General features: G+C 44.3%; 1 protein-coding gene across 1 annotated transcript in view; it reads left to right on the top strand.

Annotated features, from left to right (window-relative positions):
- The window catches only part of Edem1 (ER degradation enhancing alpha-mannosidase like protein 1), a 30708-nt gene extending 18157 nt beyond the window's left edge, over positions 1 to 12551 (top strand). Inside the window, exons 7-12 of the mRNA XM_057784045.1 lie at positions 1934 to 2054; positions 2530 to 2700; positions 4277 to 4350; positions 5830 to 5926; positions 7613 to 7813; positions 8853 to 12551. Coding sequence (XP_057640028.1) covers positions 1934 to 2054; positions 2530 to 2700; positions 4277 to 4350; positions 5830 to 5926; positions 7613 to 7813; positions 8853 to 8942 — 754 coding nt within the window. The 3' untranslated portion in view covers positions 8943 to 12551. The remainder of the gene's footprint in view (positions 1 to 1933; positions 2055 to 2529; positions 2701 to 4276; positions 4351 to 5829; positions 5927 to 7612; positions 7814 to 8852) is intronic.
- The last annotated feature ends 1716 nt before the right edge of the window (positions 12552 to 14267 follow it).

The raw sequence follows: 14267 nt of genomic DNA, 5'->3' as shown, positions 1-14267 counted from the left end.
CGGGGCTGTGTCCCCGGCACCCGGCCGCCCGCATAGCTTATGCCCCAAAATAATTACACGGAAACTGTATTCTTTTGAACACTGCCTAGCCCATTAGTTCCAGCCTCTTATTGGCTAGCTCTTACATATTGATCTAACCCATTTTTAATATTCTGTGTAGCACCATGATCTTTATCCCTCAAGCCTTCTCACTGTCTCCTTCAATATTTTAAATTTTGTGGGTGGAGTGGTGTCACTGGGTAGCCCTGGCTAGCCTGGTATCATTTGGACTCGGACATGCAGCAGCCCTCTTGCGTCTCTTTCCCGAGCGCGGGAGTCACAGTCGTATTCCACCACACACAGCGAGGGACTGTTTCCTGCTCTTCAGTTGGCACAGCCTGCAGTTGACTAGCACTTCTTGCAACAGCCTCCTGTGTGCTGGGATTATAGTTGTGAGCTACCCTACCAACTCCATTTCTCTTAATAGAACTTTCAGGGTCTATTTGTGTTCTCCCTTAACTGATTGTTAGTCATTTGGGAGCTGGTCATTGTGTAGCATAGTACTCAAACCTGGTGGCTTAAAATATCTCACAGTTCCTGAGGAGATCTGGGAACTGGTGAGTCATTGATTTTGGGCCAGGATCTCAGATGAAGTGCTCTTAACCCTGAACCGTTTCTAACGATGGATAGCTAGCCCAACCCCTGCTCAAAGTCTGCTTAAAGACTGTTTGCTTTTTTCTTTTCTGTACATTCAGAATGTCCATAAAGACTGTGTCCCTGGAACAGCTGTGCAGAGTAGCAGAGGCTTCCGGTCCAGCTCCCCCCCCCCCCCCCCCCCCGGCCTTTCTCTGTACGTGTATGTAGTAAATGGCTAATGCAAGTAATAGCTGCCGAGCTTCTGCTCACGAGCTTTTGACTCATTTCTATATCAGCCGTTGTAGGGAGCTTTTTTGTGGGAACTTTTGGGGGCTGGAGAGATTGGCCCAGAGGCTAAGAACATGTCACTTTTGCTGAAGACCCAAGTGTGATTCCCAAAACCCATATGTGGTGGCTCACAACCTCTAATCCAGCTTCAGGGCATTGAACACCCACACACACCTGCTTGAACATACGTGCAGACACTCACAGGCGCACAAACACAACCGAAACTCTTGCAAAAGAATACCTAACACTTCTGGAGTTGTCGATTTTGTCTTGTTTTCTTTTTCTAGTGTGGGTGCTGAGTGTGGCTGTCACTGCAGCTCTTTTGGTTGTTTTATCAGACAACCCGTAAAACTGTGGATGTGAACCGCAGCATGGTTTGAATGTCATTGTTATGGAGCGATTACGGTAATTTTATGTTTGCTACAGTGTTACCGTTTTTGCCGAAGCATACTCTTCTTTGCCCACCAAGACTCGCCACCCTCCTGCCTCAGCTCCTGTATTCACTACCATGCCAGTTCATTTTGGCTTTGTAAAATACTGAACGAAATTGAGTAGACAGCTCTCAGGGTCCTGCCTTGATGCATCCCCTACAGGTCATTTATTTATTTATTTATTTATTTATTTATTTATTTAGTTAGTTAGTTATTTTAAACAGGACTGTGTTCTTTCTGTACCAGAAAAGAGACTCTGAGGACAGTAAAGCATGCTTCCCTGCTTGGGTCGAGGCCAACACAGACCAATTCTGTTACATGTCAGTGTTCTGAAACTCAGATGTGAAAGTGCTTTTTGTAAATGTAATGAAGTCTTGATAGTTCACAAAGGCTACATTTAGAATTCCTACCTATTTCTGTCTGTAGGTCCTTGTGTAGACACCTACAGGCAAGGCAGTCTTACTGTGAAAGTTTTGATGAAGGTGTTGGGAAGAAGTTAACATTGGTTTTGCTTCAGTGAAACCCCAGGAGGTAAACTGACAGAGGAATAGAGCTTCAAGCTTCCTTTTCATCTTGGCTCGTTCTCTTTGGACCCACAGCCGGGAAGCCTGCAATGAAGGAGAAGGGGACCCACCACTCTATGTCAACGTGAATATGTTCAATGGGCAGCTCATGAACACCTGGATTGACTCTCTGCAGGCTTTCTTCCCTGGGCTGCAGGTATTTATTTGTGGCTCAGTGGGGAAGAGTGCTTGCTGTTTGAGCCTGCAGACTCCAGTCTGAGTCTTCAGCACTCACCTGAAAAGCCAGTGGTGGCATCTATAATCCTGATGTTGGGGGTGAGGGGGGACAGCACACAGAGATGGGAGGTTCACTAGGTGCTTGCTGGTTGCTGGCTTAGCTCCAGGGAATAAGGTGGAGAGTGAGGGAGCAGATGTCCTACTTTGGCCTTCAAGTGTATCGCATGAGCGAATATACGTGTGTGCATACAGTGTAGATGCATGCATGTGTGCACACAATCCCAATTTATTAAGAATAAACCTTTGTTGGGAAAGCCCTCTCCCCCTTTTTATCCTGAGTATTCTCTGACTTCTTTGGATTTGGAAAATAGCACATCTTGATCTCTCTGAAATTAGTCCCTAGACTTGAAAATCTGCCTGTGATTTTAGATAATTTTCCTGTGTTGTCTCCATAGGTTCTGATAGGGGATGTGGAAGACGCCATCTGCCTCCACGCCTTCTACTATGCCATATGGAAACGGTACGGGGCCCTCCCTGAGCGCTACAACTGGCAGCTCCAGGCCCCTGATGTTCTCTTCTACCCACTGAGACCAGAGTTAGTGGAGTCCACCTATCTTCTCTACCAGGTAATGGGCTTGCTGAGCAGTGCTTTGCTGGTGCATCATGACTTGATCGACTTGCTACCTATTTCTGTCTTGCTAGACTTCTCTTAATTCTCTAGGATGGAGAAAGGGTCTGCAGTCAAATACACTTTTAACCTCACATTTAATAAGGATTTTTGTTTTCACTGTGGGCTTAATTTTCTTATCCTTAATATTCAGGAGAAGACTTCATCTTACAGTTTCCAGATTTCTTTGGCCAAAGAACCCTTAGTGGGATGTGATTTTTTTTTTTACCCAGCTCTCTGGTTACATGAAAGTACTAACACAGAAGGTTTTTTTTTTTTTTGTATTTATGTTTCTAAAAGAGGGATTTATTTTTGCATAATTACTGTAGTGACAGAGGAAATGTTTCTCTGAAGTGTCTCCTTGACAGCTGAACTTGGCACACAAACTTTTTCACATGTTCTACACACATACACATAGTCACAGACCCATCAACGTAAGCTTTTAACTTCCCAGGAAGCTGGCTCTAATGAGCTTAGTAGATACGGAAGAGGCAGCTACAGTGTGCAAGGACCCTCATTCTTAGAGATCCTGATGATAGGATTTGTTCTGTGCTTTAGATTTATTAAAAAAAAAAAAAATTATACTGAACTAGAAGTCACTGCTTCTAGGTTGAAAAACGTGTGTGGGGGGGCAGCGGGACTCCAGTGAGACTGGGGTTAGTTCTCGTATCTCAGGAGACCTCGTACGGCTTAGAAAAGGGAAGAGGTGATCTTGGACCTGATTTCTCCGAGCTTAGCGAAAGGTGACGCTTGGCATGCTCCAAGGACATCGTCCCCGCTGCTGAGTGGCTTGTCAGTGGCTTAGCCCTGTAGCCTGTCTAACGCCTCCTCCTTATCTTCAAGCCACCCTCGCCCACCATGCACTTAGAATACAGAGGAATCTTCCGCTCACAGGTTTCTCCTCTAAGCCTGTCCCAGGCTCTTAGCATAGAGGTGGCCAACGTGCTCTGTCTCCTCTTGTTGCTGTAGCTTGGCAGCAGCCTGAGTTAGAAGTTTGGGGTAAAAGTCTTACTTTCCCAGAGAATCCCCTCCCATAACCAGAGCATTTGACAGAGGAGCAAGGAGCTGAACTCTGATTTCCTGGGTGATTAGAGGAGAGTGTTCAGGCTTCCTTTACAGTCCTGTCCTAGAGGACTGTCATCCCCTTCGCTGTGCCTCTGCAGTGACTGGAATTAGGTGAAGTCCTATTTCCTTGTCTTTGCATCTTAAGTTTCTAGGGACTTGTGAGGCAAGATGGAAACTGGATTTCTTCTCTGAAATAGTACCTCTAGGGGAGCATTGTTTCTGCTCTGACCATGACAGTCATCAGTAGAGCCAAGGTAGTGCTCTTCTCTTGCACAGGTTTCCTGAGTACAGTTACATACATCACAGTATTTACGGTCTGAGTGCCTTAGTCAGATGGAGTGAGTCTTGCCCTGTTTCTTCTTTTACGTGGGGACTCAACTCCTCAGGGAACTCCTGCAGTTCTTATGATGTGTGTTGATGGTGCCTCTTCCAAGCCCTTCCTGCATCACACTCTCTTGTGTTCTATCTAGGCAACCAAGAATCCCTTCTACCTCCATGTAGGAATGGACATTCTGCAGAGTCTGGAAAAATACACAAAAGCCAAGTCAGTGCTCTAAACTCCTTTTTATTGTTTGGATGCTTAGATGTTTACGATTGACTGAGAGTTGTTCTGGACAAATGATAATTTAGTTATGTATATTTATATTTGAAATTTTTATTTATGTATTTTATGTGTATAGATGCTTTATCTGTTTACATGTCTGTACCATGTGTGTCCCTGGTGTCCTTGGAGGCCAGAGAGGGCATCGGATCTCCTTGACTGGGTTTCAGATGCTTGTGGGCTGCCATGGGAGTGCTGGGAATTGAACTTGCGTCTTCTGGAAGAGCAGCTAGTGCTCTTAACCTCTAAGTCTTTTCTTTATCTCCCCCTCCCCCAAGGTTTTTGTTTGTTTGTTTTTAAATATTTTAATTATGTCAGTGTGTGTCTGTATAAAGAGTTTAAGTTGGTTGTGAGCTGCCCATTGTGGGTATTAGGAACCAAACTGAGTTCCTCAGCAAGAGCACTGCAAGCTCTTAACCACTGAGCCATCTCTAGTCCCTTAGTTATTTTTTTTTAAATTATGTTTACTTATTGTGTGTGCACATACAATGCCACATACATGCCACAGTGCATTAGTGGAGGTCAGAGGACAACCTGCAGGAATCTTTTCTATCCCTGCACTGTGTGGGTCCTGGGGTCTGAACTCAGGTTGTCAAGGTTGATGGCCAGGGAGTCATCTCTCTAGCCAGGAAATATTATTATTTGCATTTCAAATGTGTAGTACAGATATTAGTGTTAGTTTGGTAGAGAAATGGTTTACCTTTTAATACAGTTGAATTTCTCATTATAGTGGAAATTGCATTTTTATGCGCCCCCAATATTGTGTAAGATTTCAGCAAACTGTGTTCTTTTTGAGAAGTTTATTTTTATGCCAGTAATTCATTAAAGTACTTAAGCAACACAAAAGATATTAAGAATGGAAAATTCTTGTGATCTGTACTTACAGGTCACCATGGTAAATACGGAAGTACCCATGCATAGTATCTTTTCAGTTTATTTATTATATTTATGCATATGTTGTATGTATATGTATGCATACACATATATAAACATATTTGTATTTTGTAGCCTTCGTTTTTTGTATATTACAGTATATGATAGAAAATGTTGTTTTAGGATATGCCAATAATAGTTCAGTTTCACAAATACTGGGATGAACAGTTTAAATCAGTCCTTCTAAGTTTATTCTCAGTCATTTTCGTGATGCCATGTTTGACTTTTGGTAAACACCCTCCTGTCCTCTGTCCCCAGCTTGATGCTGACCTGATAATTATGAAGCAATTTAAGCATGCTTTAAAGTAAATTTGCAAATAATTAATGCTTAAAAAGAAAAGGAAAGGAACAGCCCTTCCACCTAGCATAGTTATTTTTTATGTGGTGTTGGAGAAATAGGTTGATTGTCTTGATAATAGAATATTTTGGCAGGTAATGAGCACAAGGGAAGGAGCCTGAAGCAGGGCTAACTGGACCCTTATTTTGTAGATGTGGGTATGCCACGCTGCATCACGTCATAGACAAGTCTAAAGAGGACCGGATGGAGAGCTTCTTTCTCAGTGAGACCTGTAAATACTTGTATCTGGTACGTGTGTTGCAAGATTAACCAGAGGTATTTAGTACTGCAGAGAACAAATATTTGTGCAGTCTTCTTTCTCTCGGACAAATATTTACTAGTCACTGCTGTGCGCTGGGTATTGTACGTTCCCAGAGTTACAAAAGGATATTGCTGTCTTCATGGTTGTCAGCCTCCTGAAGAAGTTATTTGTCCTGTAAACAGAAATGAGCTCATGGCTGGGAACTGTGGGAACTGTGGTAAGGACTGATAGAAAGTCAGCTTTATGGTGGCGTTCTGGAGACTTCTGTGAGGAAGAAAGCAGTGCTTTTCTTCTTTTCTTTTTCCCCTGGGATATTGGACATTGAACTCAGAGCCTTGTGCAAGACAGCCAGGTGTTTTACGACTGAGCTGCACTCATGTGGCATTGGTTCAGACCTGCAGCCGGGCTGCCTGCTGTCCCCATGCACATTGTCAGGCATGCCTTTGTGTGGGGGGAGGGGAGAGTGTCTGGGCCTGCTAGAGACCTTGGGATTGTTTAGTTCCTCTTCGTCTTGCTCTTCTGGGAACTACAACTTGCACTGAGATGTCCGCTAACTTGATTGAGGTCTTGGGGTGACCACACAGCTGAGTGAGGCTTGAGCCTCATGTCCTGTACTCTTTCAGCTTCTGCATTCTGTCACAGACATGTGTAGTGCCTATATGCTTATGTGTATAGCCTCTCTTCTGTCATGGCTACAAGGACACTTGAAAGGCACAGATTGAAGCAGCAGCAGTAACAATAGATTGTGTCCCGTAGTTCACTGGTCCTCAGACCTGGGGCAAACTAGCTAGCTAGGAATGAACCTGGGGCCTTGTTAAGACTTTTTTCACATTGAGTCTGAGTCTTTGAGAAAACGGACTTAAGAACTTAATTTTGACAAAAGCCTTCACTGATAATATGCAAAGCCATGTTATGGATAAGGTGATGGGTGTAATCCATGTTCTTTGTCTCCGATATCCCTGCTTACGATCTGGGGTATATTAGGCAGAGGGTAGTTAGTTCTAGGGTTCAGGTGAGAAAATTATGTGGGGAGCATTTATAGAAGCCTGGGCCTGGGTCCTGGCCCTGGAGTTTCTGATTCTCTGGTTCTTGACGGGGAGTGAGGACTGGGGCACTTCCAGGTTTCCAAGTTTAAACAAAGTAAATCCTGCATTGCGGCCCTGGGCTGGGAATCGAGCTGTCAGCTGATGCCTTTTCATCCAGGTTTGTTCCCCAGAAGCTCAGAACCCTTTGCTGTGAGTTAGATAGAAAAACTCTCCAGTTACCAGTTGTAGGTTTCTTAGATTGGGTGCTGGGGATTGACCTCAGGGGCTGGGTGCTTTGTGAGGACTTAGAGCCGTATCCCAGCTCCAGTTCTCTGCAGTTCTCTCCTTTCCCCTTTTCTCTTCCCCTCTCCTCTCCCCTTCTTTTTCCCCCTCCTTTTCTCCCCTCCTCTCTCCTCTTCTCTCTCTTTCCCCCTTTTCTCCCCCCACCTTCCCTTCTCCCTCCTCCCCACCCCCTTTCTCTTTTTTCTTTCTGCCATGGCTAGCCTGGAACTCACTGTGTAGACCAGGTTGGCCTCACACTCATAGAAATCTACCTACCTTTGCCTTCCTAGTGCTGAGATTAAATTTATAAACCACTATGCCCAACCAATCCCAGTTTTCTTCTTGCTTCTTTTTCTCTGTGTCTAGCTGTTTGACGAAGAGAATCCAGTACATAAATCTGGAACCAGATACATGTTTACAACAGAGGGCCACATCATATCTGTTGACAAGCATCTTCGGGAATTGCCTTGGAAGGATTTCTTTGAAGATGGAGAGCGGGACCAAGAGGAAAAGTTTGTGCACAGGCCTAAGTCTCAGGAGTTCAGAATCATTAACTCCAGTTCTAACGTGAGTTGCTTTTTCCACTGCATGTGGGAAAAGAAAATATTAACTGCTTTGGCATTCAGAGTTCTGACATGAAATAGATGACACATTCAGATTGTGTAATTTGACAAGAGTTCCTAAAGGAATCATTTATATCGGTGGCACTAGGCTGTAGGGAAACCGGGACCAGCAATACAGGCATCAGTCCTGGCTGAAACCGGGACCAGCAGTACAGGCATCAGTCCTGGCTGCAGGGGGAGGTAGAGAGTGGTACAGCATTCTGGAGAGGTAATCGTGAGAGGAGAGGCCACAGGCAGGTTCTCCTGCTTAGATTTAGCTTCAGTGATATTCAGGAAGGAAGGTAGCTGCATCAACAGCAGATCCCTCCCCCATCTCTTCATCTGATGTCTCCAGTCGGGTATTGTAATTGTATTTTGATGCAAGGTCTCAGTTATTAATGGAACACAAGCTGGCTTTGGACTGTGTGATGGAGGCTGGCCTTGAAGTCTCCTGCCACTAATGCCCAGTGCTAGAACTACAGACGTGTGTCACTGTGCCTGACTCTTCCTGATCTCTTACTGGTGCTCCTCCTGGGCTGCTTCCACCCAGGCCAGAGGGCAAGAAAGAGTGTTGCTTTCACCCATGAAAGCACATTCCTCCGGGTGAGGAGAGTGTCCCCAGGGAATACTTCAGGAAGACTGTTTACCACCCTCCAGGAGGACAGGGAAAGCAGTCACTCTTTTAAAAATCACCTTTTTATTATTGTTTTGTGTTTTGAGACAGGATCTCATGTAGCCTTGTCTGGCTTCAAACTTTCTGTGTAGTTGAGTCAGGTCACTAGTTCAAGGACATTGGCAGTTTCTGGAGTTGTTTTTGGTACAACTGGAGGCGGGAAGTTGTTGCTGGCCCCTTAGGTGGGGAAGGTGAGGAGTGTTGTTCTGTTCACTTCCCTCTAATGCACCGAGCAGCTTCCCATAACAAAGAAGCTTCTGTCTCAGAATGTCACTTGCCGTGGGTTCGTGTTTCTTGGGGTTCTAATCCGAATCTACTTTTGTCTTCCCAGTGCAACCGTGTTCCTGACGAGAGGAGATACTCCCTGCCCTTGAAGAGCGTCTACATGCGCCAGATCGACCAGATGGTTGGCTTGATTTGACCTGCTCACCTCAGTGTGGTCAGACCTTAAACCAAATCCAAGCATACCAAAACCTCCTCTAAGATGGAAGGGTTGGAGTCTGTTGTCTATGATGCGGTAGAAGTTTCTGTCCAGCTCTTACCTCTGGTTGATTCTTGCACCTAGTGTTTCCCTTCTCTTTAATAAAACACTGTATTTTTCTGAAGGATACAATTAGAAACAGGAAGCTATATGGGAGCTTCTTGTGATACGCTGATGTTCTTAAGCACAATGGCTGCGCCTCTTTGGATTGTTCTTCCCAACTTCACACGTAGAATGCCTGTCTCTTGTCACTTTGTCTCCACTTGCTGTGCTGAAGTATTGCTACCTCTCTGCTAGAGGATCAGGGATGAAAGTCCTGTGGAAAGGTCCTGAGGTTTACTTGGCATCACTACTTACAGCAATGCAAATCTCATCCCTTCTCTCTCTTATGTGATCATCATGCTGTTCCCAAATAGCCAGCCATGATTTTGGATCACATGGTCTATTTATGTCTTAAAGTAATTTATACAGTGTTATTTGTTTTAGTGTAACGGTCTAGCCAGAAATCCTCCAGGTAGCCTCTAAAGTTAGATTGGAATCTACGAGATAACAGATCTTTTGAGCTATAATGCATTTATTTTCAACATCAACTTACCTGAAGAACTCATGGTTCCAGAACCAGGTGCCTTCTAGGGAGAGGAAAACCTTAGGATTGTGTGAGCTTCCATCTCTTGTGTTTCATAACCAAGGATGCTCGACGCTGACCGTCTTTGGGTTAGTCTTCTGTTCTTGTTGTCTTATGTGTAGTGCCAATTAGATAATCAGGGACAAAGAAATGATGAGATGACTTTCTGACATCCTTGAGCCATTTCTCTATGTGATACAGGCTTTAGATTAGTGCCTTATGGGTTTTGTTTGGGCCATTGGCTATCGCAGCCACTGTGGTGACTGTTGACAGCTGGTTTTATATTGCCATATGATAGAACCAATTAAGAGCAGGGTGGGCATGAGGAAGATTCCTGAAAACCAATTTGTCAGTCTTTGCCTTTTAACCTGTGATTTTAGCCAGGCATAAAGGAGGAAATTAAGAGGAGATACTTTTTATTCTCTTTAGCAAACAGAAAGCTCTCTGAATTTACACTGACTGTTCCTAAGAAACAGAGCTGTGTCTGACCCTGGAGCCTGACCTCCTTGCATTGTGACATGTCCAAAGGCATCCTAGGCAAAGGGCGAGGCATCTATGAGAAAGCCAATCCAGCCTCACGTGTCTTGTGTCTTCCCTGTACTGTTTATGCACTTAAGATTAGTTCATTTCAGTGTTCTGTAGCTAGGAAAAAAGCCTCTGAACCATCTGATTTTAGTCAAAAGAGAGAAATTCTATTCTTCAAAATGTGTTACTGTTTTGAAAAGAGATATGTCATTCAGTTCCTTGGCATTCTTAGAATGGGGATTTCAGTAGTGAATGTGTCACCTTTTAAACACTTACTATGCAATTGGTTTTATTTATTTGTTACAAATATTAAATGCTTGTTTTCTTTGATTTCACAAGTATTGTTCTATATGTATCAACAGTGTCTCATCTACTGTACAAAAAGCTTTGAGAAAATTACCTATTTTATGTTTTTGTTAATTTAGTAAAAGTGTTAAAAATGTGCATGTACAGGCGTGTGTGTGCGCCCCTCCCTTTTTAACCTTTGCTCCAGGCAAATTCACGTGTGACTGTGAACAATCCACTAGGGACAGTTGAAGACCTTTCAGGGAAGAAAGCACCATCTCCGTGCTTCTCCTCTCTACTGTCTTCCCATTTCTTTGGTTCTGTGGCAGCAGTAGTGTATGTCAGCACCCAGCAGTCTTCTCACCTGGCCTTCACCTATCACTCTCGAACGGGTTTGGGTTATTTCTTCTCCCTGTGCTCCTAAAATAGTGATCTGTGTCTGGAAGTATCATGGTGCCTTGAGTGCTCTCAGTGGCTCTCAGGGGGTACAGGCAGACATGCAGTGCATTTTATTGAGTCTCAAACCCTCTTGACTTTTGGGTACTGGACTTTTTACCTGTTGAGAAGACTGGGGGCTAAGTAAGACAATGCCTGTAAGTCATAGTTATTGAGCTTCTAGATTGCTCAATGATTGTGGGGCCAGGTGAAGAACACTGCCCGCTGCCAGTCATATAAAAAGCATTTGAGTCAAGTTCAAAGCTGACTTGCTTGCTTTCTGAACAATCAGAATGTCATCAGCTGCTATGTATATCTTGCAGTATGTTTGCTGTTCCTTCTAGTCTGCGTGCTGAAATATGGATAGAAATTCTCTAATTCATTCGTCTGTTCCAAGAATATCTGGAATGTAAACAGATAGCCTCACAGATGTTTGAAACATCTGTAGAGTGGACCATGCTTATGTTCCCAGGAGTAGCCAGTGTCTAGTGTCCAGTTCAGCCAGCATGTTTGAAGTGTAACAAGCTGCCTTATGGTTAGGTGTGGTAGAGCCTGGTTCTCCTATAACCAATAGGCTTGCCTTAGCTGCTCTAAACACTGTGACAGAGAAACTCCATTCTCCTAGAAGAGGGGACACAAAGGAATGCTTGGTGGTTCTCAGATTGCTTTGGCCATTATGAAAAACAGGTTTGTTTCCCAAAGCTTCCCTTTAGTTTCTTCCTGATCTGCCAGAGCTGGCTTTTTGTAACTGAATTGCTAGGACTTTTCTTGTCTTGGATTGTGGCCTCTGCACATGATATTCAAATAGTTTTCTGTGTGCTGAAGGGAAAGCACATGAGGGTAGGTGAGTGTCAGGGACTCAATATTTTCCTGGTGTGATTAAGTGCAGATGTCTCCATGCCATCTCTCCTCTCACCCCTGTGGAATAAAATATCCCTCTTAGCCATCTCCTCAGCTCGGTTGGTGGATGGGTGCCCACTGTAGCTCTTCACTTTGGGTCTCATAGACTCTACATCAGACAACCTTCCCTTCAGGGCTCTGAGGTCTTGCTCTCTTGACATGTACACGTTTAGTGCTGGTCAGAGGCCAGGCCTGAGTGGTCACTGCAGTCACAGAGTGGCTGAACAGGGACTTGAGAAGAAGGTGCTGATCTTTGCTTTTCTGTTCCAGGTGTCCAGCACCTACTCTAGTGCCTCTTCCCTGCGGGGCAGGGACTCCTTGTGACTTGGAGAAGGCTATGTATGGTGGTGGGGCAATGTGGCCCCGATTAAGCAGGGCTCAGGGTCATGGTCCCTCTTGATTTTGGATGTGAATCTCCTAAAGATGTTGAGTACCTGTGAAACCCTACTTTACTACCTTCCTCTTTCTGAGAGGTTTTCAGGTCTTTTGTTTTAGCGTTCAATAGCAAGCCACAAAGCTATGTTTTTATTTATTACACACACGGAACGTAAATCTGTTTTTACAAAACAAAAATCTAGAGTTGGAAACTCTGGGATAACTTACCGAGATGCACAAATGCTTCTCTTTCTGTGTGATGTGCAATATGCTTGACAACCATTGATATTTTGTGTTTAATCTGTAAATAAGAAATGTATTTAAATTAAATGGGAGATTTTTGTAAAAGGACCAAATGTTCTTTTATAAATGTACTAAGGAATATCTTGCTCTTTGAAATTTATTAGGATTTTTATGAATAATTTTTATTAAAAGATTCTTTTTTTGAGTTGTCACTGTGTTTCTCCTTTGAATACTTGGATATATTCATTTTTGTGCAGGAAAAGGGGAAAGTCTTTAGAGAAATGATCGACTTTGATGACTAAACTCTTTAGATTTTGTTTTGTAGTTTCCCTCAGCAGCTAAGCTTTGAGACATCTCTCTGTCACAGCTTTGTGTTTGAATAATGTCCTTCACTGTGGACGTTGTGAATTTTGACATGTCCCATTGCTACCCCCTTACTTGGTTCCCCTCCAGTGGTTCCTTCTCAGACTTGTTACCAGTTACCTGTTCTCTGTTGTCCTTAGCAAGATGGTAGTGGTGCTGGGCAGTGATGGCGCATGCCTGTATTCCTCACTCTCCAGAGGCTTGAGGCTAGCCTGGGTTACCTATCTGTAAAACCAAACAGGGTCACCTTGGCTGATGACGTGGGGAACGTTGTCCTCAGGAAGCTTGAAGAGCTTATAGAAGTCTACCCTCCCTTCTTGCACTGCTTTCTCGGGTTTCTGGTGGTAAAGTTAGCAGATCCTTTTTGTGGCATTTCGGTGTCCCCATCTTTGGGCTATAGGCAGTTCTGAAAAAACCGAGGACTGAGCAGTGCCAGAAGGCTCAGGAGAGAGCCCTAAGATAAGAAATATTTGCTTTTATGGAAGAGCTCTACTTTTACTGGGGGGTGGGGGGGGGCACAGCAATTAAGAGCACTTCCAGGGGACTGGGGTTAGAATCATAGTACCATATCAGGTGGCTCACGACCTCCTCTATCTTCAGTTCTAGAGGATCTGATGCCCTCCTCTGACCTCCCTTTGCACCCACACAAATTCGCTCATGTACACACAAGTTTTTTTTTAAGTGCTATACCGTTCTAAGGTGTTCTGCCTGTGTTTGTGAAGTGCCATGGGTTTGTACCGTCCTCATAAAACCACGCTGCTCCAAGTTCGTGGAGACAACAAACGAGGATCACATAGATACTGTCTCTGGTGTCTATCCAGTATCCCAAGGTTCTTTGCCTCAATAATTGTGAGCATACATCCTTGACCAGCCAGTATTGAGTGGTATGGAGCAGTCGTTTGTGAAGACAGAGCTTCCTGGTTGAGAGCCAGGGACTGTGGGTCCTAACTTTGCACTATGACTAGCAAGTTAAAATTATTTTTATTACTTTTAATTATGGTCCATGTGTGGATCTGTGCATGCGCATGCAGGTGCCCGTGAAGGCCAGAGGCTTCAGATTCTTCCTGTAGCTGGAGTTTCATGCAGTTGTAAGTAGCCCAATATGGGTGCTTTGTTATGTTGCTCTGGCTGGTCTTGAACTTGACCAGATCAGTTGATTCTACCTCCCCTTTGCTAGGACTAGGGAAAGCCTCGCATCACCATGCCTGGTTGTGACACAGTTTGACACACAGTTTTTGACCAATTATCTCTGTATCTCCTTTACCCTCCCATTATCCCCTTAACCTCTTTTCACCTTCCCATTAAACTCTTCTTCCCAAGCCCTGCTCCTACTTTGGGGTGTGTGTCAATGAATTTCTTTAGGGTTGCTTTCATGAGCATGGGTGAGGAATTATATACTGGCACAGGGGCAGCTTAGAAGCAGCTAAATCACTGAGAAGTAAGGCTTCCTTCCTGCAGCACCATTAGCTGCCTGTAGCTCCTTGGGGAGGGACGTGGTGAAGGACCCCGTCTTG

This window comes from Chionomys nivalis, chromosome 1 (genome assembly GCF_950005125.1).
Source record: "Chionomys nivalis chromosome 1, mChiNiv1.1, whole genome shotgun sequence".
Lineage (NCBI taxonomy): Eukaryota > Metazoa > Chordata > Mammalia > Rodentia > Cricetidae > Chionomys > Chionomys nivalis.
This window is presented reverse-complemented; position numbering and strand designations above follow the sequence as displayed.